Source organism: Mesoplodon bidens (genome assembly GCF_964165515.1).
Source record: "Mesoplodon bidens genome assembly, chromosome: 4".
NCBI classification, from domain to species: domain Eukaryota; kingdom Metazoa; phylum Chordata; class Mammalia; order Artiodactyla; family Ziphiidae; genus Mesoplodon; species Mesoplodon bidens.
The window spans coordinates 89,632,276-89,659,797 of record NC_138160.1 but is presented as its reverse complement, the minus strand read 5'-3'; the positions used below and the strand labels follow the sequence as shown (position 1 = coordinate 89,659,797).

The following is a 27,522-nucleotide window of genomic DNA, read 5'->3' as shown; positions in this document are numbered from 1 at the left end:
GAAATTCCCTTCGTGTAATTTAATAAATGCTTATGGTGGTTTCTGTTTTCCTGGTTAGATCCTAATACATATTCCTTTTTTTTTTTTTTTTTTGGCTGTACGCGGGCCTCTCACTGCTGTGGCCTCTCCCGTTGCGGAGCACAGGCTCCGGACACACAGGCTCCGTGGCCATGGCTCGCGGGCCCAGCCGCTCCGCGGCATGTGGGATCTTCCGGGATCGGGGCATGAACCCGTGTCCCCTGCATCGGCAGGCGGACTCTCAACCACTGCGCCACCAGGGAAGCCCACATATTCCTTTTTGTGTCATTCAGGGTTTCTTATGCGAGACCACATCTAAGAGAATAGAACTGATATTTATTTCCCCTTAGAGAGTCTTGTAACAATGGGGGTCAAGCACAAAGCAGAGAATTGCACATAATATAACATTTAAATTAGACTTGACCATTCCTTAGACACTCTCTAGCCATACTTTGGTCTTGGATCTAGAAAAGCTATAACTAGAGAGGTAGAGGAAGCTAGCTATGTGGTAATTAGGAATAATGAAGCTACAAGGCTGTGGTGATTCCCAAGAATAGGATAGAGGGCTAAGTGCTTAATTATAAAAGAATAGGTTTTATACATGCCCCTAGAAAGAGTAAAATTTAAATGTTTCTCAGTGCTATAATGTATAATGTCAATTCACAGAGGCAAATGTAAAGAAAAATATTTGACTAAATAAGTTAATTGCTGTGAACTAGTTATTTGAGTTATCGATTATTAGTTACCAGTTAATTTAAGTTATATCTTGGATGGTTTTGACTGACAATTAAATAGTAACATGCTGGGCTTCCCTGGTGGTGCAGTGGTTGAGAGTCCGCCTGCCGATGCAGGGGACACGGGTCCATGCCCCGGTCTGGGAAGATCCCACATGCCGTGGAGCGGCTGGGCCTGTGAGACATGGCCGCTGAGCCTGCGTGTCGGGAGCCTGTGCTCCGCAACAAGTAACATGCTATCGTGTCAGTACTTCTGTTTATTTTTTAATTTTCAGAAATCTTGGTCATGCTTTTTGTTGATGTGAGAAGGTATAAGTGACCCAAAGTATATAATATTAAAGTAAATCATAAATTTTGATATTTAAAGTTAGCTGTATACTAGATACTGTTATTTAAAATTTCATTTCAATTAGTTGAAGCTTTCAACTCATAGATGGAAGAAACTGGTTGAGAGAACAGAATTAGTTCTTTGTATCAGAAAGTAGTGCTTTAATATATAAATCAGTTATATAATTTTTACACTTCATTTTTGAAAAATTTGCATTTTATAATAATAATGTAGTTTCATGTTCTATGTTACTTAAAATCAAGGAAAACTTCATAAAGACCTTCTTTCTGAGTGCCATTTCTTTTTGGTAACTGATATACTGCCTATAGCATAGTCATTAACCTAGAATTTTAGATCGTTTACTTCCAGCTCTTAACATTGAGTGTGATTTGTCAGTTCCAAATTTAAATACATTGTAAACAAAATGCTGTTGCTTCTTGGAACTGCTTTTGTAGGACAAAGGTAAAACTAAGTAAAACAAATGGGACCTGATTCAGTGTTTTGTAGAGTTCCTGATTTGGATTTTGAGTATGAATCCTTACATGCTCTTTAAAAAGTTTGAGTTTTCTAAGATTTTTCTCACCTGGAAAGTGTTCATTCTTTTATTATTATAGGTGATTGTTGCACTTACATAATATCAAGTATAATGCCAGAAATGAAGACTGTGGAAGAAATAGTATTTTTTCCAAACGTGCATCCTGATTTTTTTTTTTCTCACTAGTAAGGGTGATCTGATTGATTCATTTTTAGATTGTTAATATCAGACTTGTCTTCCAACTAGAAGGGGTATTTGAGGTTTTATTTGGAGACTCAGGAGGGGGGGTAGGGGGGCAGAGTTATATATACATTTTGGAATGTTTCTTCTCATAAAAATGGCTTGGAGATTGAGAGAAGAGAAAGCTAATGGATGCCTAGGTTAGCTGTTTTCTTCCTGAATGACTCAGGGCGCTCCAGACCTATGGGGTAAGCCTCAGAGAGAAGCTGCAGGTACCTACTGAAGGGACCTCATGCTGTTCCTCTGTGAACAGTACCTGGTCACAGGTTAGCAAGACTAATGTCTGAAATTAAGTTTTGGGCCTCTTTCACTCTGAACTTTGACTTTAGTCTAAGGCTCAGAAATGAGAGTGAAAGCCCAAGAGATTTTCCATGTGAAGGTGAATATTCTAAACCAGAAAGAAAGAAATCAGTTCCATATTCTAAACCAGAAAGAAAGAAATAAAAGGCACTTCATTTTAGAGAGTAGGTATATCATTTCTGTAACATTTTTTGAATGCCGGAAAATGACAATATATGCCAGAGTATTTTTAATTAAAAATCATTAATGTCATTTCTTTGTTTTTCAGTTTCATACATTTAGAAATAAAGAATGGAATAATTTGGCTGTTTGACTTTAATAGTATAATATCAAGAGGTCAATGTACAGGTCACTTGGCTTAGATATGATAAGCTTTTGTCTTGGGCTAATGGCATTTCAGTTATTTTACTACTTTTAAAAATAAGGTCGTAAAACTTTTATTTGGAATATATTTCCAAAATTTTTGACACATTGAAGTGTGATAAGTGGATTCAGGTGACTGAAATGGGTTCAAAATTCCATGAATTGTCTTTTTAAAAAAAACAGATCTGTGAATTTGGTATGAGGAAATGAAAGAGAAGTATACAACCAGTCCAATTAGACAAAGTAATCTTTCCTTGCTTGCTTCACATTTGACTTAATTTACCCTTAATTTATTTAAGCTTTGATTTTTTTCTTATTTAAGTCAAACAGTATGAATGTTTTATTTTTTAACTGAGGAGAAATTCTTTTTCTTAGCTCCTGCTAGGTAAAAAAGTGACAGGGCTGCTTAGTGCTGCTAACTTTAAGTGCTGTTTGTAGTCTGTTAGGAGCTCTAGCAATCTTCTATGGAGAAAAGAAAGGGATTTGGTAGAAAGAAGTCCTAGAAAAAAGTCAATTAGAGACTGCGCTGCCTGCCAGAGTGGAAGAGGAGGAGCGGAGCATCCATTCTGATTTGGTGTACGAAGAAAACAGGAATCCAATTAACAAATGCACGTTTCTGCAGCAGAAGACAGTGATTAAAATTTTTGGTGAACTACTCAAAATTCCTGCCACACACATCAAAACTCTGAAAACTTACAGAGACTGTTTAAATGTTCTTCTTTTTTTTTTTTTTTTTTTTTTTTTTTTTTGCGGTACGCGGGCCTCTCACTGTTGTGGCCTCTCCCGTTATGGAGCGCAGGCTCAGCGGCCATGGCTCACGGGCCCAGCCGCTCCGCGGCATGTGGGATCTTCCCGGACTGGGGCACAAACCCGTGTCCCCTGCATCAGCAGGCAGACTCTCAACCACTGCGCCACCAGGGAAACCCTAAATGTTCTTCATTTTAAGAACAAACATGAAAATAGAGAACTGATTATGCTTCTTGTTCTAAAATGATCTTTAACTGTGTAGAGTGAGAATGTTGTTTTTTATTATTTAATGCTTCTGTATTAGTGAGGTTTATGTTCAAATATATCACTTTTAGAAACATGTAGCTTCAGAGCTGCAGATCCTGCATTCGATATAGTTAAAAGAACGGAGACCTGGTTTACGGAAACCTAGGTACATGAAATTATTTTTAATGTTTTGGTCATGATTTCAAACTTACTCATTCAGCAATCAGCATTTAATAATTTCGTCTGATGCACCTAGTACTGTGTGAAGCACTGGTGACACAAAAGTGAATAAGACATGGTCACTGACCTGCATTAGCTTGCCTTAGACTCTAGTGGGAGAAACATATACTTAGACTAAATTATAAAGCAGTGTGTTTAAGGCCGTGGTGGGAGAATGAGCAACATCAGTGGGTGTACAGAGGGCAGAGTCTCTTAATCTGACGGTGGGCATCCTGGGAGGTTTTACAGAGGATGTGTACTGGAGGTGTGAAGGCTGAATTATGCTTTGACAGGAAATGAAGCCAGCCTTGTAACTGCTCCAGGTGGCTTGGGACAATATTGCTGCTAATGCTTTTTTTTTTAGAATCATGCTAGTCCACTATGTATTATTTTTTATTACTCTGGGTATGTATGCCCACAAAGTAGTTTAATCAATTAATTAATAATTTTTTTACTCACTATAAATTGAAAGGCTAGTATGATTGTACCTAGCTAACCTAATGAATTTAGCACATTTATATATAATTAATACTTTTATATATTAAATTTAGAAGTGTAAGTGCTACCTATGTGCTGATGAGGCCCACATTTATTTGACATCTCTCCTTGGATATCTAACAGGCATCTCAGATATAGTATATTCAAAAGCAAAGTCTCTCCCTACCTGTCCCCAAAGCATCTTAGTTAATTGCAGTAATACCTTCCAGTTGCTCAAACCAAAAACCTTGGAATTATCCCTGATTCTTATTTTTCTCTTGTGCTCCATAACTAATTTGTCAAAAAATTCTGTTAGGGCTTCCCTGGTGGCGCAATGGTTGAGAGTCCGCCTGCCAATGCGGGGGACGCGGGTTCGTGCCCTGGTCCGGGAGGATCCTACATGCCGCGGAGCGACTGGGCCCGTGAGCCATGGCCGCTGAGCCTGCGCGTCCAGAGCCTGTGCTCTGCAACGGGAGAGGCCACGACAGTGAGAGGCCCGCGTACCGCAAAAAAAAAAAAAAAATTCTGTTGATTCTAATTTCAAATATATCCAGAATCTGATCACGTTATACTACCTCCAGCTGCTGTCACTGTGGCCCAGGTCACTGATGTTGCTTGACTAGATTAATTCATTACAGCTTCTCTGCTTCTACCACTGCTCCTAGTCTAGCTAGACTCACACAGAAGCTAGAATAATCATTTAAAAATGTAACTTAGATCCTGTCACATACCTGCTTAAAACCCACCAAATTCCCACGTTCCTTAGAGCAGAAGCTAAAATCCTTACTTTGGCCTACAAGGCCTCATAAGTCTTCCCTTCTTTGCTCCCCTCTTCGGCCATGCCTCTAATTAGTTTTCCTTCTATTCACTCTGCTCCAGAACCTCTGGCTCCTTACTAATCCTCCAAAACGCTAGACCAGTTCCCATCTCAGGGCCTTTGCACTTATTCTTGTCCCAGGCATCAGCATGGTTCTATTTGCTCCCTCACCTCCTTCAAACTTGTGCCCATATATCTTTTCAATGAGATATTCTTGACTGCTTATTTAAAATTACACTCCATCTTTCTTCCCCCCACTGGTTTCCATCTGCCTTGCCTTGCTTTATTTTTTTCTCTATAGTACTTAACACCTTTTAACATACTATATAAGTTGTTTACTTATTGTTTCTACTGCCCCCTTCCAACTAGAAATATAAGTACCCTATGGACAGGGATTTTTTTGTCTGTTTTGTTCACTGCTATATTTTTAGCAGCTGGAATATTTTCTGGTACATAATGGATACCCAATAAATAGTTACTGACTATATGAATAATAGTCTTCTATGTTCTTTTTTGAGTGATTGAAGAGGCTGAGCTTTTTAAATTATTTTTACACTTTCAGTACCTGGATTTAAATATCAATTGCTCTGCACTAGGGAAGTGGTTCCTTGTCCAGGCTGGGATCAGCTGGGTATCTTTTTCAGAAATAAGAATGGTTAGCCTTACCCCAAGCCAGTTAAATCAGAACCTCTAAGGATGGGACCTGGTCATTAGTGTTTCTTTAAAAGTTTCCCCATATGATCCTAATGTGCAGCCAAGGTTAGAGCCACGTGCTCAGGAACATGTAAATAAGTATGAATGAATGAATGAAAGTGCACCACAACTACTGCACCAGAGATGCAGATTTGGACCAGCTCAGGCATTAGGATTGGATGTCAAATATTTGCCATGAGAGCTTGGTCCTGAGCAGCACAGCGCAGGGAGGGCTGGTGGGGGAGGAGGAAGGGAAGGGGAAAGGGAAGGTGAGTAGATGCAGAAAACAAAGAGGGGACTCCCAAGTAGCTGTAGCAGGAAGGAAAGTTTGTTCCCCTGGTCCCTTGGCAGCTGTTGCCAATTGACGATTTCTGTCTAAAAGGCATAGTTCTGTTGTGGGCTGCCTAGTTAGTAATTTGTATTAAGGCAGGTATATTATATTTTAAGACTCACTAATTTTTCCTCTCTCTGAAGTAATCAGGAAGTGAGCTCAGTTTTAAATAATGAATACAGGTCTCTGAGCACAGTGAGAATAACTTCTCAAAACTTGGAGAAAGAGATTTGAGCTATTTTAACTTAAGATGTCAGGGAATAGTAGGTATGGAGAGTGAACGGCCTTGATACGCAAGCTCTGGGATTCCTTTCTGCAGATGAAATGTTTTTGTTTTCCTGAAGGTTTCAGAGAAGGTGGGAGATATGATCAGAGTTATTTAAGGAATATTTATCTGACTGGTTATGTGGCAAGAAGGAGTTAGAAGGGATAGCTCTGAAGAGAAGCAGTGAGTAAAATGTCCTAGAAAGCAAAACAGAGCATGAATAAAATGGTGAAAGATGTCAGATCCAGTAGGAGAATGGCAGAGCCAACCAGGCCTTGGATTTGGAAATAAAGCAAAGAGACAGCAGCCCGTTGTGATTAAGAAGACAGTGGTTGGAAGGAACACATAAAGAAGGAGCCAGAGAATTAACGTGGTAGCTATTGTGGATATGATAAGCATTCCAGACCCTGGAAGTCCTATTTTCATGGTTAGAATTAGAAATTTTTATTGTCTCTGCCAGGCTCTCAGGCTATTTAAAAGCTTTCAGTTATACCCTGAGTGTCTCAGTTCTGTGAGGTGCTGGGAAGGATTTGCCTGATGTCCTAAATGTGACTTATCTAGCTTTTATTACTCTCTCCACACTCGAGTACCAGCCTTAACCAAACTGAGGTTCAGCCTAGTTGATGAGCAGAAGGGATGCCCCTCACTCTCTCCTTTGTCCAACCAAATCCTTCTCTAAATGTAGATAACAGAACCTGTCGAGGTGCGGAAGCCTTCCTGTGCTCAGGGACAGAAATTCCCTCTCTGCCCCTTTCCATTCCCAGCAGTCTGTTTCTTTACTATTATTTTTAGTCTTGCCATGCACAACCCATACCATAGCCCCCTCCCTTTCTCCTTGTGTCTCCCTCGCTGTCCTTAATAGGTGGCTCTCCCCACTTTCTTATAAATGCCTTTCTCTGACCCCTCTGTCTCCCTGTGCTTTTGGTCTCTCCCGTGATCCCCATCTTGGCAGCCTGTCAGGTGATTGGCAGGTGAGTGTGTGTTGCTGATCTACGGCCCCAGCAGCCTGTCTTAACCCTTGACTTTGCTCTCTAAAGATTACAACCGAGGGCTTCCCTGGTGGCACAGTGGTTGGGAGTCCGCCTGCCGATTCAGGGGACACGGGTTCGTGCCCCGGTCAGGGAAGATCCCACATGCCACGGAGCGGCTGGGCCCGTGGGCCATGGCTGCTGAGCCTGCACGTCCGGAGCCTGTGCTCCGCAACGGGAGAGGCCACAAGAGTGAGAGGCCCGCATACCGCAAAAAAAAAAAAAAAAAAAAAAGATTACAATCGATTGCTTTGAAACTCAGTCCCAATGAAGCCAACATCCACAGGGCTGGCAAGAAGTAATTTAGGTACTGGTTGACATTTGAACATATTTAACTATACAGAAGTTTGTTTGTTTTTTGCGGTACGCGGGCCTCTCACTGTTGTGGCCTCTCCCGTTGCGGAGCACAGGCTCCGGACGCGCAGGCTCAGCGGCCACGGCTCACGGGCCCAGCCGCTCTGCGGCATGTGGGATCTTCCCGGGCCGGGGCACGAACCCGTGTCCCCTGCATCGGCAGGCGGACTCTCAACCACTGCGCCACCAGGGAAGCCCTATACGGAAGTTTTTATTCTTTTCAAAAATTATCACCTCCAACTGGCTTCACGTAAATTATCCTTGTTAGTCTGAAACAGTGGAACATCCCTGCTGCCTTTGCCAAGGTACTATGAGTCGTCTTATGCTGCTTCATCCCCTTTAGTCAACCTGCACGATTGAGGATTTTGTCTCATTTTTTACTTTTCCAGAGTCTTAACAAAATTTAGAAGCTATTTGAGGTCTTTTTATAATCCTCCAAGTCTGTGTTTCCTAGGTAACATTTTAGTGTCTCATTTTATTCTTAAGTACATCCACAGCCATACATTCATTGACTAATTTTAGCCTTTAACCTGAATTGGCTATAAGTAATATTTTTTCGCAATAAAAGCAATATTAAACTGAAAGTTGATTACCTGCATTCTACATTCTGACTTGAATTTCTTTTAAAATATCTTACTGTTTAAAAATTGGAATGAAGCATTTAAAAGATCCTGGTGGTATGGCTTTGCTTATTCAAATCCTCTGTGATTTGTGTTAACCCAAGACTACCAGTGAATTTGTAAGGGAAAGTAAGTTTAATTAAAATATCAGTTTCCTAAATGTAATTATTTGTTTATGAAGGATTATTTTAGGTAGCTTTTTATGAAATGCTAGAGGGCACTATTATGAAATTCCCACAGCAAGGGAAGGAATATGATGAATTTGACAGAGCTGTTTGTGGGGTTCTGAATAAAAATGCCACATCCTGTAGAGGTGCTCCGTATGTGTCGTATAATGATGCCGGCTACCAGGAATTAGCCTCCTGGAACTGCCTTTGGATTCTGTCATATTTCAAGTTGAACTGGTCAGTGTGGTCATAGGGAAGGTGACACAAGCATAGTCAGTGACTGTCAGCTCATGAAAAATGAGCCTTAATTGAATCCAAGGGCAAAACACTCTTCAAGATCTCAATAGAAAGCTGGCATGTGAGAGCCAAAGTAAACCTGTTTCCTCATGTTTGAGTCTGTGCTCCATTGGAAGAGAAAGAATGATCCATTTATGGACAATAAATACAGGGCAGTATCAGCCACAAGTGGCCCAGTGTCATCATCTGACCCACCTTAAACTGATGAATGGGCATGGATGTAGGATTTCTGAAAGCTCAGGAGTCAGTGAACTAGAATTAGAATTTTATCACATGTAGATAGTTTCTGGAATTGTTACTTCTTGCTATTCCATTAGTTCTTGAAGATATCTTTGGGTTTTCCTAAGTCTGAAAAATAGTTTAGATTTGCCATCGACTCTCTGCCTATTATCGGCACTTTAATAAGTTATTCAAACCTCTTTGGTCCTCGGTTACCTTCCCTAATGTGAGGGGACCGATCTGGCACAAATAAAGTTTTCTTTCCTACAGAACTTTATTGTATCCTCCCACTGGGTCCTGGTCGAAGAAGTAATTTTTTTTTTATTGTGGTAAAATGTACATAACAAAAGTTTACCTTTTTAACCATTTTTAAGTGTACAGTTCAGTGGTGTTAAGTACATTCACAGTGTTGGGATAAGGTATTTTACAGTGAAGGAAGCTAAGAGATAAAGTCATAATTCACATAGAAACTTTGTTCCAGAAGCTATGCTAGACCCCAGAATATGCATGTGTAGGAGATATTTATGTGACTGGATAGAATTTTTATGATTGTCATCTTTGTAGTGAGTATAATACAGTATAATTGGGAAAATAAAGTGATGTTGTATGTGTATTATACGTGGCTATATTTAATAACAGTTCACATATGTGTATGGTTACACGTAGCAAAATTCAGCCTTAACGTTCATAGGTTTAATAGTCATGCTTCAAAATATTTCCTAGCAGCTCTGTGCGTCCATTTCATGTATTTCTGATTTGGCTGTGGTACAGACATGAGGCTGCTGTCAGGACATGAGCTCAGCAAGCCACCCAGTACCTGCAACTCACAGAGGCTACTTCATTCTTTACATGTTCCCAGAACAGTAGTGATGAAAATTTTGGGGGTGTTGGGATCAAAAATACCCTGTAAAGAAAGCTAACTATAAAAGTAATGTGACTTTAGAAAATGGTGATTTTTTAATTGAGGTATAGTTGGCAATATTATATTAGTTTATGGTGTACAAGACTGATTCAAAATTTTTATAGGTTATACTCCATTTATAGTCATAAGAAATGGTGATTTTTATATAGAAAATAGAAATACGGGGTACATTACTGAGGGGAACATTAAGAGGGATATCAAATTTAACAGTGATTCTGATCCTTGACATGTATAAGTTTGTCTTTGCTTAATCAAGAATAAGAAAACTTGACCAGTGAAACCATTTTAGCTACTAGCTTAGCTCCAATGCAAAATCTTGTGAAAAATAAAAGCTTAGTGAAAGTGAAAAGACAGTTACCTTGTGGTATTAAGATGTGTTTAGGAAATATGTGACTGTTCTCAGAATATGAATTGAAAGCCAGGAGCTATGCAAACATTTTCATAAAGGATTTCCATTAAAGTCATCTTTCCATGATTGAAGACTGGTTTGAGAAATTTAGTTCCCCAATTGGAGCTAATAAGAGTGACCACATCAGAGTTGCTTGTCTTCCCAGGAACTGTTTTCTTGGCCACTGAAGATACACCTAGAGAGAAGGCTGAATGGAGCAAGCATCTCCTTCTAAGCTTTTGTGAACATAAGTATCTAAAGAAGGGCAGTGAGCCTCAGAGTTTAAAGTGGCTAAGGATATTCCCCTTGTCTTAAGAGAAACCTGACTTCTTTTCAAGTGTACAGAGTCCCCTATAGCCCTTCTGTATTGATTTTCTATTGCTGTACAACAAATTACCATAGACTTAGCATCTTAAAACCACATATATTTATCATCTTACTATATCCATGGGTCAGAAGTCCAGATGCTGCAACTTGGTTTTTCCAGGGTCTCACAAGGTCACAGTCAAGGTGTCAGTTGGGGTTGCATCTCTTTCTAGAGTTTAGATCCTCTTACAAGCTCAGGTAGTTGTTGGCCCGCGGAACAGCTGGGCCCGTGAGCCGTGGCCGCTGAGCCTGTGCGTCCGGAGCCTGTGCTCCGCAACAGGAGAGGCCACAACAGTGAGAGGCCCGCGTACCACAAAAAAAAAAAAAAAACTTCTGTATAGTTATAGGACTGAGGTCCGCATTTTCTTTCTAGCTGTCAGCCAGGGACTGCTCTCAGCTCCTAGAGGCCTCTTGAGGGTATTAGCCATGTGGTCTTCTCACAGGGCCTCTCACAGTCCCTCTCAAAACGTGGTTGCTCACTTCTCCGAGGCCAGCAGGAGAATCTCTCTGACCTCTAGACCCTCTGTCAGAGCTCAACTGATTAGGCCAGGCCCATCCAGGATATTGTCTTTTGATTAATTCAGTGTTTAGTTGGTCAGGGATCTTAATTATAGCTGCAAAATCCTTTTACTTTTCCTTATAAGGTCCTGCCCACACTCAAGGTCAGGGATTATGTTAGGGCATGGGTCCTTGGGGTCATTTTAGAATTTTACCTACCATACCTGTTTATTTTCTCACCGTGTTTCTCAGGGTCAGAAAGTGGAGGCAGGATCCTCTTTGCTCTCCACGGCTGCTTCCAGACCATTACTCTTCCAACAGTTGTGAAAAATAACAACAACAAATATAACTAACAAAATATCGAGACTTTGAGACTTGTTCCATTTGGCATTACCATTGTCTCTCCTGTTTTATTGCAGTCTTCTCTGTACTCCTTGTGTCTCCTGCTCTTTCATAAAAGACATGGGTACCGGCCTCACAACCTTGTACTTTGCTCTAAGCCTAGCTGTTATTCTGGATGATTTCTGTTTCCATCACTGCATGGAGACACGTCAGGAGTTGGGAGGGAAGAAAGCATAGCAAGGAGCACGTGCATCAGCCCTTTGATTCTTTAAATGACTTTAATGATGTCTGAAAGATTATTAGAAACTTATTTTGCTATCTGGTTTGTACTTTATATAGGCTTTTGGTTATTGTTCCTTTAGGTACTTCAAAACATTTTTGTGGTTTTGTTTAATACCAGCCTACCTTATTTGTGGTAGGTAGAGAGGTAAAGGATAGGAATCAGGTGCCATGTTTGGGGTATAAAGCTAGAGCCCAGGCAGCCCACCTATGGGCTCTGGGCGTGGTGTTGGCTGTAGCTCTCAGACAGTGGAGTGAGGAGACCCTTGAGGAAGGGGAAGCAGTGAGGCAGCCCAGGTTCTGACTGGTTAACTGTATGGAGCTGCTGAGACAGCCAGAGCAGTCTGTCGTTTTGTTTGTTTGTTTAGTGTTTCTTGTTTTGTTTGTTTAACAAAGGTGAGTCTGTTCCCTTTTGTTATGCTTTGGTTGCCAAGTGCCAACCATGTTCTGATGTTGGTAAAGCCTCAGTCCATGGTAACTTGAGGAAGAACTTTGTCCAACCCATTTCTTCTTTCCTGGTCCTGCCTCCGTTCTCTCGTGTTGTCCTGAGTCCCACACTGGACGGCAACTTTTTGGAACATCTGACCTGAGAGGCTAATTGCAGAGAGGTTTTCCTGAATCTCATGCTGAAGGCTCAGAATTCAGCCTTAGTGACAGAGGCTTGCTGTCTCAACTAGAAAGCGTTCCCTACTGTTGTGGACCCTTTCGCATTTCACCCTCTTAGCCATCCCTGTTTCTCTCCATAGCCCTGCAGCATGCATCAGAGCAGTGGGCAGAGACTCTGCATGAAGCCTCTCTGTGAGCTGAGGTGGGGAGGAGGGTGTGCGTGCTGCCTGGCAGACCCAGTTCTCCACAGCTGCTCTGTCCAACACTGTAGCCACTGGCCACAGATACAAAAAGTAAATGTAAACTAAACAACATTAAATAAGATTAAAAAAATTCAGGTTGGGCTTCCCTGGTGGCGCAGTGATTGAGAGTCCGCCTGCCAATGCAGGGGACGTGGGTTCGTGCCCCGGTCCAGGAAGATCCCACATGCCGCGGAGCGGCTGGGCCCGTGAGCCATGGCCGCTGAACCTGCGCGTCCGGAGCCTGTGCTCCGCGACGGGAGGGGCCACAACAGTGAGAGGCCCACGTACCGCAAAAAAAAAAAAAAAAAAAAAAAAATTCAGGTCCTTCCTCACGCTAGTCGCGTCTCAAGTGCTCAGTAGCCACGTGTGGCTAGTGGTTACCATATTCGACAGCAGAATTAGAGAACACTTCCATCATTGCAGAAAGTTCTCTGGGATGGTGGTGCTTTAGAGTGTTTCTTTCCCTTTTGTCCTACAGCAGCGGCAATACCAGTGTCTTCTCTTCTCTTGGGGTCGAAGCTCGCCTGACTCACTGCTCTGAGTTATGCCTGCAAGTCAGCTTCGTGCAGGAATTACCTCCTTCCGCTACAGCAGGACTTGAGGGTGGCCTAGAGAAGACTGCCATGTCCTGGAGGGCTCCCTGATGGTGCTGGAAAGGCCATGTACTAGATTTCTATTGCTGTAACAAATTACCGCACACTTAGCAGCTTAAAACAGCACAAATTTGTTATCTCATAGTTTATTAGAAGATCACCACAGGTTTCATCAGACTAAAATCATCCACCTTGTACTCTTTTCTGGAAGATCGAGAGGAGAATCTGTTTTCTTGCTCCGTCAGGTTTTTGAGGAAATTCAGTTCCCTAAGGTTGTAGGTCTGAAGTCCAGATTTCTTACTGGCTGTCAGCTCTACAAGTTGCCCACATTCCTTGACTCCTGGCCCTCTTCCTCCAGACACAAAGCCAGTAAAGGCAGGTTGAATCCCTTTCACAATTCAAATGTCCCCTGCATCTTCCTCCTTCGCATCTCTCTGACTTTAGCTGGGAGAGGTTCTCTGCTTATAAGGACTCACGTGACTAGATTGGGCCTACCCTGGGTAGTCTCCTCATCTCAAAATCCGTAACTTTAATCACATCTGCAAAGTCTCTTTTGCCATATGAGGTAGCATATTAGGGCATAGATATCCTTGGGAGGGGTGTTATTTGGTCTACCACATGCTTCCAAATTAATTCTTTGCATGTTATTAAGCAAAAATAGCTTATTTGAGATACAGTTTATTTGAAGAGGATAATTAAGATGCTACCATCTTTGTGTAAATGATATTATTAATTTTCCTTGGAGGCAACATCAGGGGAAGACAGGAAACATCAAGAAAGGAGTAGAGAAAGTGAACAAATAGGGAAGGTGGTACATGGAGAAAATCTTTACTTCTTAAACAATGTTTTATATTGCTTTTCACATAGTGGAACATACAACCCATAATACTGCAATTTGGAGTACATTGATAAAAGTATCACCAAGATATCTCTGAATTAACCACTTACTCATATTTTATCTTTAAAAAAAAAAAGAGAAAACCTATACAAAAGTGGCATTATAATCACGAAGATAAATATCTGAAATGGAACAATGTTAAAGAAAATAAGCCTATCAAATTGTGGGTAATTAATGTGAGAGATTTAACAGCTTTCCCACCTATTAGATTGCTAACTTTTTTGATTTTTATGATGCCTCAATAAATCTGTTTGATTTTAATGTTTTTTGCCATTCATTTGTTCATCATAGATTTCTGCCCTCATTTCTAATTTAGTATTAAAATATTATGTAACCATTTAGTTTAATCAAATGATTCTAGACTGTTGTCTGTTGTACAGTGATACTCTATAATAAACTATATTTATAGTTTTTGAGGATGAATGTAGTATTTATATTTCTCATCTTTCATTTTATTTATCTCATTAGCTAAGAAACCTTTCCAGCTTGGACCTACGTCATATCACTGAACTGGATAATGAAACCGTGATGGAAATTGTCAAGAGGTGCAAAAATCTAAGCTCTCTCAATCTCTGCCTGAACTGGATCATAAATGACAGGTAACCATTGTAACATCTTAAAAATACTTTTCCATAGGGAAACACGTGCTCTATGTACCAAGTACTGATTATCATTATAATAAGGCATGTCTACTTTAAGGAAAATGTGATAAAGCCATGACTTTTAAAATAGATATGTTTAAGTTTTGAAAACCATTTAGAAGTATACTTTTAACCCATCCATTGCTTATATTTGCAACAAGGTTTTTATGTGCTAAGACTCAAATGTTTGCCTGAACAGTTATAATAATAGAAGTCTATTGAATTTTCTCTGTCACCCATCCAAGACATATTGTTTATTTGTCACTTTAATATTTTTGCAACTTTTGTGTTAATTTTACTTTTCACTTATCAAGGAAAATGGTTCTGAGAAACTGTTTCAAACATTATGCATTCAGATCCTTTCTCAAGGATGACATTTTGTTTTCTGTATAAATAGAATGTTTTGAAAATGGAAGTTATGTGATGGACAGTTTAATATATAGTGTAAAAATGTGTAAAATGGGTAGTTTTTAAAACAAACAATGATAAGCCAGTTTTTTCTGAAATATTTAATGAAGGAAATAAAAAATATGCAAGAACCCTTGAAAATAAACTTCTTTATAATGAAAACAGCTGCAGAGTTAGCACTACTCTACTACTGCTGATTAGTTTAGATAGGTTCTTAAATATAAGCGTGAGATAAGATTCTTGCCCAGTAACTTTTCAAGAATAATTTTTTTTTAAATGTTAGGCCACCAAAAATATTTTGCTTTCAAAATAGAAAGCACTATTTCAGCTATAATTAGAACCTATTTAGATTTAAATATTTTTCACAAATTAGAGCAGAGGTTTATTAAGTTTGTGTCAGATAATGCTTTAAATTCAATACACCTCCCCCTTTCACTTTTAATTTCCTTTTATACTTTTAACAATAAAATCCTGTAGACTACATTTTCCCCAAGTATGGTAAATTCTAGTGACATTTTTATAAATTACCCTGCATTGCTCTTTAAATTATGTGATAGCTTTTGACTTAGCTCTTTCTTAGTAAAATTTTTCTTGAAAAATTTACTAATCCAGAATTGGCCCATGGTCATCATTTATAAAAGGTGTTTATTGTTTTTGAGTAACAGTCACTATGTGAGGTGGATCAAAATCTAAAGGAAATTGATGAAAACTTTAAAAATTAAATTATTCTCTATAATCAGCATTCGCCTACATAGCCAATTATGTGGCAACTTAAAAATAATCTTTTAAGTGTTTTTCATAATAACTAATAAAATAAAGTACATGAAAAACATCATCCTGTGGTTTAGGTGTTTAGCATTAGCTTAATATTGAGGTAAACTTCTTGGTAATGCTTCAGGTTGAAAGGTGAAAACTATTTGTGCCACAATATGGTTATGAAAATGATTGCCTTTCATTGCACAACAGTTTTCTATGTCCATGCATAGAAGACTCTACTTGGAGCCTACAGAGGCAAATTAGATGCAGTCCATATATGATTATAAGGGCTATCTGCTTGGTAAACATTTTGCTTAGGTTTGTATTATTTACACAAAAATATTCAGAGATTTCTCATCTTTTAGCTCTTCAAATGCTTATTTAGCCATAACTGGGTATTTACAAATGAAAAAGTGGGCAGCCCTCACCTTCCCTGTCTTAGGTTCCATCTACTCAAATCTCTTGCTATTTCAGTCATTTTTTTCCTAATTATAATGGTTATTTGATATTTGATCCTAAATACCTGTACTGTAGAGATTTATTTGCAAGGAATGAAAGTGTATTTTTATGTTTTTAATGGAAAAGTTTGGATTAATTGAGAAAACATGCATTTTAATGAGGCTGAGCGGTAGAGTTTTAAAGATCAGACTCTTAGGTTTTAATTACACTGCTTGCACTTACCCTGTGTACTGTAATAGGAGTTCCGAACATTAAAACCCACTTTGTAGTATCATCTAAATTACTCAGCTCATTGTTCTTGCCATACTCTATCACTAAGCTAAGTAATATTTGTAATTATATTGGTATAAATCTAGGACTTCCCATCAGACTTAATTATAATTTCAGCACTTAGCCGAGATGGGTTAGTAACCTTTCATATAGAGGACACTGGAATGCACTAATGCATTTAGCCTATCAATTAGCATCTGTTTTACATTTGTTCATTATTAGTATCCTCTAGTAAATCAGGAGGCATTTATTAACCCCCTACTAAATACTTGGTGCTGTGTCTCAGACTGTGGAGCACTGAGTCCCTGCTGCTCTCAGAAGGTTTTCTCTTTAGGTGACATAAGACTTAATGAGTGAGATAATAGTGAGCCTTGTAAGGATAGAGGGGAGGAAGGTAACCTTTATTACCCAGGTAATTGATAGGCACTTTACATGTGTTCTCATTTAATCCTTTCAACATCTTTTGTCAGCGGAAGGTCATACTATTCCTATTAAATTTAGCCCATTTGTTTGACTTTTCTTTGGCTTTTCCAGTTGTATGTGTTTTCCATCTTTGCTGCAGTAAAAACTGGATGGGGACAAACAAGAAAAAGCAAATGGCTAATGAGTCAATTTCCATTTCATATCTAGGTTCGCGCACAATTGACATTTATATGTAACATTCTTAGTTTTTTTTAGACTAATCTCATTATTTTCTTTCATAATAAAGTTACAATAGAACCTTTAGATACTATTTTAAACTTAATACCTGTGAAAAGGATCTATGTTTAATGCTGCTAGCTTTAATAAAGGATTCCTCACATGAAGATACACTTTGATACTGTTCCCAGATCTTTAGATATAAGATTTATTCTGGCTTTTAAAAGATTTTATCAATAAACTTTTTTTGAAGCTCAAAATTTTAAAATATTTAGTAATTGAAGGTCTTTACTGTTAAGCTCATGAAACCTTTTAGCATTCTGTGGTTCTTGAATTGATCTGTGTGACTAAGACATTCTGTTCTTTATCTTTGTTTTCTAAAAGGACTTTTTGTGTTTAGAGAGTTAAACAGCGTGATATTTTCTTGTATTCAGAAGGATGGTCTTAGTAGTCATTTGACATTTACCATTGCTTTTGAATACAAATCAAATCCAAGTGGTTTATGAAAAGAGGGCACTGACTATTTCTATCAATGATTTAAATTAAACATCTGGTTATTGTGTCTCCTCTACTCTCTCTGACTGTAAGTTTATTGGAATGTTTACTTGTATTTGATATAAATCCTTTGTTATTTCACATTCAATTTGGTCTTCTTTGTTTTTGTATGTTTGGTATAGAGTCCAGAAGCAGCATGCTTTGGATGTAAAAAACAGATATATAAAAACGTGAATGGTTCTGAGCATCTTTATAGTAATATGCCTATAATGACTTTTTTTTTGGTCAAGAAGAATTAAGTGAAATCTAATTTATTTTAATAGATCTTTATGGAAGCTATTTTTAATATTTAAATTGGCTACCAAAGAGAGAATTAATCTTCCTAATTTCAATTTTTTTTTTTTTTTTGCGGTACGTGGGCCTCTCACTGTTGTGTCCTCTCCCGTTGCGGAGCACAGGCTCCAGATGCGCAGGCCCAGCAGTCATGGCTCATGGGCCCAGCCGCTCCGTGGCATGTGGGATCTTCCCGGACCGGGGCACAAACCCGTGTCCCCTGCATCGGCAGGCGGACTCTCAACCACTGCGCCACCAGGGAAGCCCCCTAATTTCAATTTTTAACGTTAGTCCTGAAAATAAAATTTGATCATATAATGTATATACTCATTATCTAATATATGATTCTTTCATTGACAGTTGACCATGCTTGCTCATGAATTAGGAAAACAGTAGAAGATAACAATACAAGAGAAGTGAAAGATTCTCTAGCATCCGTCAGCTAAAGTCAGAAAACAGCAAAAGTCAGGCTGGTTGTTAAAGCCATTTGTGCTGCCAGCTAGTTGAACTTGCCTAGCTAGAGATTTATTCTTTGAATTTGCAGTTTAAAACAAAATTGAATGTATAAGTTTGTTGGACATGGATAACTAAGGATACCTTCTTTAAGGAGTTAATTTGCTGTATGAATCTTATATTTATGTAAAGGCAGCTGTTGCATCAGTGGACACTCTAAAATTTGAGGGCTTTTAAACCTGAGACTGTTGCAACCAGTTTTTTTCAAGTATAAAATAACGTTTACAATATGTTACTTTCACTTTGTATGTACTTGTGTTTAGAATAGTAACTATAAATATCTTCTCTTTAAGTAAAACTTTTGAATACCATCATTTTGAAATTGCCAACTGGTGGGCTCAGCTGAGTCCGGCCCACAAAGCTGTTTTGTTTGGCCTATACAATATTTTAAAAATTGAATTAGTTACCAACTTAAAAAAATTGGGGTAGTTCACATAAAAATTCTGAATTTTGGCCTTCTCTTGGGAAAGTTGCAAATCTAGCAACATTGGACCCACATTTTCTTATGTCAACAGTTTTTCCAGGATGAGTAATGGGCTTTTCTCGTTGGCCATTCTCCAATTTCTCCACTATTCCCACCCAGCATGACCTATTTTTTTATATTATCTACTTGTTCCTTACCCAGTCTACGAATTGAATTCTCCTTTATTGAAATCCAGAATGGAGAGATTTTTAGGTAAAGATTTCTTATTTTAAATCAAGTAGTTCTTTTTAAATTGAGTCTGATAACATATGTTAACAGATAATATAGAGTTGATTAGTTTACCTAAATTAGTTCTTCATTATTTCAGGCCTCAGAACTTTGGCCAACATGTTGAAGTTACAGAGGGAGACAGAATTCAGTTTAAAATAAATGAAAACCTTCGTTTTCATTGACTGCCTTCCAAAATGGAGAACTCACTCCCACTTAGTGTTCAAATGAGTGTTCTAAACAGTTTCCTGAATAATAGGGTTGAACTAGTTTACTAAATTAACTCCAACTCCAAGCCTGTGATTTAAAATGAATTTATTTGCAGTGCTTAGTATTTGATTCACAATTCCTTTGTTTATAATATTAAGAAAAATCTTAAGACTATTCTTTCTCTTTCTGTGCAGAGCCCTTTTTAGTCTTTTAGGTATACTGAGATTGAAGTTGTAGAGTGACAGATTACTCCACCACCTCTTTCAGGGAGACTGACAGCATCCTGGCTCATGTAACACTCAATGAGGCTTTCTATAAAGATTTTTCTAACTCCCTTGATCTTCTCTGGATGTTTATTCTGTTTCTTCTTTAAAATTTCCGTTGATTCAATAAAAAACGGTGACATTTAGAAATAAAGTTCAAAGAGGATTTGAGCAGGTGTTGGTGATATAAAATATTTGCTGAGTGCCCATTGTGTTTTAGTTCCAAGAATTGTTTTGTGAACATATGCTATATATTGTATTTATAAGTGTTCGAGGACTGGGTGGATAATCTACCATCTTCCTGTGAATGTCACGTCACAGTGGACTTAGAATTTTATTTCATTTCAATCCCCTAATATTACTTAATTCTCCTAGAGACTGAGGTTTAAAGATTGCCCAAGGGGGACAAACCTATCCATTACATCCAGCAGGCATGGTTGAATTAGAGTTGGAGAATATTTTGTTTTCTATTAAAGTTAAGTGATCTGGAGGAGAGGAATACTTTTCACCTTGGAGTACTGAGTGTGAAGTTTGAACAATTTGCTCCTATAAAAGCATGAAAACTTGGAAATAAAGAGGTGGTAAAAATAATGCTGCCCATAGAAGCAGCTCCATGGTGGTATTTAGAGCAGCGCTCTCCTGCCAGTGTAGCATGCTGAGCAGTCTATCTGCATACTTTTGGTGCCTAATAATGTGGTAGGGCTGGTTAGGTGGAGCTTTAGTAAAGCTGAACTTTAGTTATTTCTGTAACTTACTACATAGTTTTGAGTATGTTCTGTATCTATTCATATTTTTTAAAAAAGGATGAATATATTTTACTGAGTTCTAGGAGAGTAGCAGGGACAGAATGGAGCCTTTCTGAGCTAGTGATGCTTGTTTGAGGTTGGCTTATTATTGATACTCTCTTTTATAGTCACAGTTATTTGTAAGACCATCCTTAGAAGAATAGTATGATATTGGGGTAACTACTATTCAGGCTTCCTAACCGTCTTCAAAAATGATGTCTTAGGTGTCCTTCTATCCATTAGACCCTCTCTTTAAAACCATGATAGCTTTTTGTAGTGCCCCTGAGGTTGGAGGGTATAATATTTTCTCTCTTTTGTTTTTTAACCAAGGATAATAACAACAGCTAATAATAGCTACCATTTATTACAATCTGCGCCATACAGTGTGCTAAGGGTTTACACCCAGTGTTTCATTTAATCTTTACAACAGCCCTGAGGAAGAAATTAACCTCATTTTAAAATGGAGGAATTAAGGTCCAGAAAGGTTAGACTGCTCTCAACTAGTAAGCGGTGGAGCCAAGACTGGAACCCATTTTTCTGTGTCTTCAAAGTCCAAGCTCTAACCACGAGGGGCTCACTGTCTCCCAGTACCTTATTCTGACTCAGACCTAATGACCTAATGTCCTGATTTGCTCAGGACAGTCTCAGCCCATTCCTGTTGTTTTGGAATTCTGTCAGGGTTAGCACTTGCACTGCCATTGCTCCTTTCTGTGTTCCAGATGTCCTGCTTTGGATGATAAACTATGTGGTCATCCTACCTCAGGCTAGGCTTGATCATTCTGAGCATCATTAGAGTGTTACCTTCTCTTTTCTATATGGGGTATCTGAGAGGTAAAAGTTTTAGATAAGACCTATAGATTTTAAAAACATCTAGTTTTGTAATAAAAAGCAGTTTTCCCCCAACAACTCCATTTATAAACACTCTTCATTTCTTACTAAGTTTCTTGAAGAAAAGTAGAAAGTATTGCTTGTTTTTGTGTCTTCTACCACATCTAGCTCATACTTGATATCAGAAAGAATTTCAGAATGAATTTTGAGTAGATATTTAAGCATGTGATGATACACATTTACTTTTACAAATATTTTATTATCTATGAATGCTCTCTGTCAGTTGTAACAAATTAATCGTTGCAGAGTGAAGGAGAATACTGGGTGGTATATACTTTGAGTAAGTTGTTACTGAGTTAAAAAGAAGGAAGTTAACTTCATTGAAGGTTTCAGTACCTTTCGTAAAAAATAACTGCCATAACTAATCTGTACAGTTTTCCTAGCATATGTGATTTTTCAAATAGCTAATGATATTTTTCTACAGAAGGAGAAGTTTTTCTGATAAAGCGATTTGTGCATTTATCCTCAGATGAAATTCAAATTAAAGGTACTTTTTCATTGTTTGGTATGTAGTGCTGTTGGGTATCAGTTCTGATATTGGTTCTTTCAATAATTCTAATTGCCGAATATCATTTTAAAGGAAATATTAATTGATATATAACATTAGAGCATTTAACCTAGTACCGTCACTTGAAAGGAAATCTGTATGAGATCGTCTTTATCTCATTTATGTCAGCCTGCTTTGATTCTTAACTCCAGTTCTGGAGATGGGATGGAAACTGGATTTGATGTGGAAGAGTTTGTCTTATTGATTCTCCATGTTCACATTTTGTCATATAGAAAAATGCAAATTTTTATGATAGTTCCAATATATAATGGTAATTTTTAATTTCTGCTTTGTCTTTGGTTCCTAGTGAGCAATAATGCATAAGTAAACATTTCTGCAAATAATAATAATTAACAGAGCTTTTATAGAATCATATTATTGGTATTCCTGGATGTGCTATTCTAAATGCTGCCACTGATTTTGTTTTTAAGACAATATAAAGATGAGTAAAAGTATATATTAAGCACTTAGTTTGTGAGATTAAAAAATTATGTCTTATATGTTATGAATCAGAATTCATGATCAAATTATGGGAAAGAATGGGACACAATGTACAATATATGATGATGAATGCAGTGCTGTATACGCATAAATTTGGAGGCTTCCTAACCTCAAAACCCATTTTAAAATTACCAACAATGAACAGAATATTCACTTACTGATGAAAACGATAATTGTTTATTGACTGTTCAGACAAATTTATGACTTCCTGCCCTCCCCCCTCTTCCCCCCAGCTGTTGTCTTATTCTTAATCCCCAACCAGAAATGGTAATTAAAATAACTCACTGTTGTCAAAATTTTAAAATGTATGATAAATGAAGCCCAGTAAATAGTGAAAATATGAGAAAGGTGATTAAATCTGACAATTTCCTTGTAAAAGGCTTGAGATGATAAATATCTCCTGTGATTAGTTATTAATTTAGTGCAAGAGATTTTGCTTCAGCCTAAAATATTTTATGAACAGTGGCATAAAGAAATATCTTAGAAGATAGGTACACACATGTTTAACCAGAGGAGAAATAGCTGGAACTTGATTGGTATTAATTAAAAATGGCAGACCTGACATGTATGTGCCTGAGCTACTTTCTGTATGACGGTCCTTTCAGAAATTAAAAAAGAATACATGAAGACATGAAGAATGACAGAGTACTTTCAGCTTGAACCTTTTTGTCTTATGAAGATGGAAAGGTTTTATGTATATCATTCCTCAACTGATAAAATATTTAGTTTAAGGTAGTATAAAATAACTCCTTGCTTATTGAAGTTGACAAAAGCAAACTTGTTTCATTAACAGTTATAGTTGCACTGCTAATAATTTCCCTTAAAATGAATGTGAATTCGTTTATATTTAAAGAAAAGATGAAATAATAATGGTGGTTGTAATGAAGTGCTGTATCACATTACTGTTGGCTAAATCCATAGCACATCAGTCTACTGGTGGCATATATCATTGTGTGGCTGTGTAATGTTTTGTTTATGAATCTCTCTCTTTGCAAGGGCGAATCTGCGTCTTCATCTTTGGCCCTCTGCCCCAGCCTCAGCCCCTGGAACCTGACATAGAGCCCAGCTCAGAGAAGCAATTTAATACCTACGTGTTGAGGGAATTATAAATGTTGCTTTTGTAGGATGTGTAAGTCTGTTTTTAGATTTGGCTTGAACTCTGGCTGAAATCCAGGCAACTGGTTCACATGTCCTCCTTCTTCCAGATTTATTTATTTCTGAGTAAAGTTGATACTTAATAAAGTGAGGACAATGTCATTGTCTTGATTTAGATAGAGCTTGCTTTATGTATTGCATGCTTTTTATCTGAAAGCCATAGCTTCGTTTTTTGAACAATACCTAGGTTTTAATGTTGAATCATTGGTTTCTGCTTTTTTAATAGAGTCTTTGGAATACTTTTAAATGAAGATCCAGAAACTTCATTTGCTTTTCATATGTAGTGACACCTTGTATTAATTGAAAAGAGGCAGAGGAGAGAGTTAACGGCTTTTTTTTCTGTTTCTTGGTGAGAAAAGTATGGCTATATGAAAAAACTGTTGCATATTTTTTCTTAATTCTTCCTTGTAGCACTTTTAAGTGCTGCTCTTTATATGTATGTTTAATATTTGGTTAATTGTAACTATGAACCTAAACATACTGATTTAAGTCCAGGTTCACATTAGAACAATTATCTGGTTAATTGCTCTTGTGCAAAAATAGGCTAAAAAATCATCAGAACATCAACTTGTGAAAGCAGTGGCAGGAGTTTCAAAACCACCATGCATACCTACTGCAAATCACATCAGCAAAGCAATTAATTTAGGCTAATTGCTTTTCTGTTTGTTCAAGTTGCACTTTGGAACTGTCTTTTGAAATCATGGCAATTAAGATTAGTAAGCAATATAATTAAAGAATGTTAGAATTGTCACTATTTTTCAAAAATGGTAATTATTCCATATGAACCTATATAGTAGATGTATCACCCATGTGGGACTTTGAAATAATTAAAGCAAAATGGGAGTATTTTAGCACACAAGTTTCCCTTTAAAAATAAATTGAGTAGATTACCTTTTCAGCAACTGTAGCACAGGGTTATCTTTAATCTCTAATTATCAAGAAGAATTATCCAGTTTCAATAATGCACACTAAGGAAGTTTGTTCACATAGGGGGAGAAATTACCACCGAAGATGGCACTGGCTAGTGACATTTTCTCTAACAGATGTGTTTTTGGGTTCTTGTATGGCTTGTCCTAACATAATCAGGATTTTTAAATGTCTTAAAAAACAGATTAGGCATACCTCATGTTATTGAAGTTTTCCTTTATTGAACATTATAATTTGGGCAGGACCAATTTGTCTAAAATTGAAAACAACTTGAGTTTCCAACTGTTTCTATATGAAGCCATGTTGTAACAGAACCTCAGCTAAAAAAAATGGCAACTCTAGGAATCAGTTCTTCATTGGAAATGTAGGAATGTCATTAGTGGGGGAATTAGTCATTCCCCAAACTGCTTCTCTGTTCACCATATTGTCAAACAGCAAGTAGCTATTTCTTTCATCTCTCTCCTTCCCTAAGGAGCCATTCTTATCACGCAGTGTGTTTAGTGGCCTGTCCTGCCCCATGAAATTATCCAAAGCAAATAGACTGGATTGTATTAAGAACTGTGGCTCTCGGAGTGAATCTTTGAGAGACACACCTGTTAAAGGAAGTCTTGGTAGCAGTTATTTTGTGACTTTCTGGATGTGTGACAAGAAATTTAGGAAGATATTCATTAAAATTAGATTTGATGCAATCAATTAAATTTCAGATTTTGTTTTGGCATTCTACTTTTTGTTAATAGATATAAAAATTATTTTCTTTATTTTTCTTTATTTCTGCTTAAATCGATATGAATAGATCTCTAAGCCTAGCTAATTAACTGTATCACACAACTAAATTTTTCTCTAGTGATCACTTTCATGGAGAAGAACAGAAGTATATTTAGTTTTTACAAGGATATATTTTTCTTTACTTCTTTTACAAAACTCCATAGTTTCTAGAAGTGCAGCATACTTGATCCAGATATCCCAGTGATGCTGTTTGTTGTGGAATGTTTGATTAGAAAGCTTCATGTTGAAGGTAAAAATATCAAATCAGATGAAAATAAATACATTGATTAGAATAAATAGAAAAGTGTGGAGGACTCCTAGAATACCGAAAAGTGAACAAAGAAACCTAAATGATGTTGGTCTTCTTTTGAATCTGTCATTGAAGTAGCAGAACAGTGTTACTCTAGTTTGGGGAAAACTCAAGCTAGTACTTCTTTTTGGCCTTTAAAACATGAATTCTGCAATTATTTATAGTTGAAAGACAGCATAGGTGCTATAAAATTTGTCACTATTTCGCAGACTTTAGAAGATTGCAAATTATAGCCACATATTTACCCTATCCCTATATGCATGGCTTTGTGCATTGGTATATTGACTACCCTTTCATCAAGAGGTGGCATCTATTTCTCTATCCCCTTGAACTTGGGCTGGCTTTGTGACTTGCTCTAACCAATAGGATGTAGTGGAAATTATGTTGTGGGACTTCTAAGGTTTGGCTTCAAGGGGGCTTGCAACTTGCTTTTCTGGAAGCTGCCCCACCTGAAGAGGCCCAGAGTAGTCTCTCTGAGAATGAGAGATCACATGGAGATAGAGGTCTAGCCAACAGCCAGGGTCAACTGTCAGACGTGTGACAGAGGCCATCTTAGACCATCCAGCCTCAGTCAAACCTTTGGATTCCTGCAGTCCTGTGAATGAAACCTGCAGAACTGCTTAGCTGAGCCCAGGGAGTTGTGAGCAAGTAAGAGCAGTTTTTTTAAGCTGTGAAGTTTTGGTGTAGTTTGTTATTCAGACATTGACTTTGTAGCTGCTCTACGTTGAACATTTTGTATTAAGTTAGGCAAGGTGCCAAGAGTGCTTTATTCATTATCCTATTTAATTATCGCATCAACTCTGTGACATAGGTGTCATTATGCCCTATTTTATAGATGAGGTAAAGAAAAAAAGGCTCAGAGAGGTAAAAGATCTTGCTGGCGATCACAGCTAGGAAGTGCAGTCAGGATTGAATGCAGATCTGCCTGACCTCAGTCTCATCTATCAAATTAGCTCCAAAAGCTTATTCTAAGTTTAAAAATACATTTGGTTGCGATAAGCAGTTAAACCTACAAGTAGAGTCTATGAATATAAGTACTAGCTAAATTGCATTATAATAAAATACATCTCATTGATTAAAATAAATATTACAATAAAATAACATCCATTTGCAGTTTCTAGTGTAACTATTTAATCTTGGGTAATCACCTAAAAAATGCATGGGGAAAAGAGGCAGTTCTTCTGAAAGGAATAATGTGAATACAAAATTAAGAATACATAAATATAAGGCCTTGATTTTATATGTATTTAAAACAGTTTTTGGCGTTTCATGTTATTCAGAATAGATCTCTTTCTACCCTATTGTCAAGTTAGGGAGAAATGGAAAAAGAGGAGATCGTCTTTTAGAAGAATTGTGACTGAAGCTTAATCACTGTCATGTTTGCCTTCAACACTGTGTTTTTTAGTAATAAGTCTTGTAAGGACATAACTTCTATGGCCTATAGGCAGTAATGGTACTAATACCTATAACGAAAATGCCACAAAAAATTCTACAAATAGAAGTGGTAGTCTTATCATTTTTTGAAATGCTTTTTTAAAAAATTTTAGCTATCACCTTAGAAACCATACATCAATAAACTAATAAAGACTAGTGGGTGATTCTGACATGTATATCATATCTCATCTTACCATTTACTATAGCACCACACTAATCAGACCTGCCTCAGGGTTTTATTGCCTGTTAAATGAAGCCTGGGAGCATTTCCTCCATGATTTATTATGGTATTTGGAGAAGTAGTTTCATTTGGGAAATACAGTTTCCATTTGTTTTCCTTTTAACTTGAATTTAAACTCAATTCCTATTTTTGGTTTTGATTAATCTTTTTTTTTCCATT

The 27,522-nt window shown here is 37.6% G+C and overlaps 1 protein-coding gene across 2 annotated transcripts in view; it reads left to right on the top strand.

The window, feature by feature from the left end:
* The window catches only part of FBXL17 (F-box and leucine rich repeat protein 17), a 491,291-nt gene that overhangs the window by 152,109 nt on the left and 311,660 nt on the right, over positions 1–27,522 (top strand). For both annotated transcript variants that reach the window (XM_081230861.1, XM_081230860.1), the window contains one exon: positions 14,601–14,731. In XM_081230861.1, the coding sequence (XP_081086987.1) occupies positions 14,601–14,731 (131 nt within the window). The remainder of the gene's footprint in view (positions 1–14,600; positions 14,732–27,522) is intronic.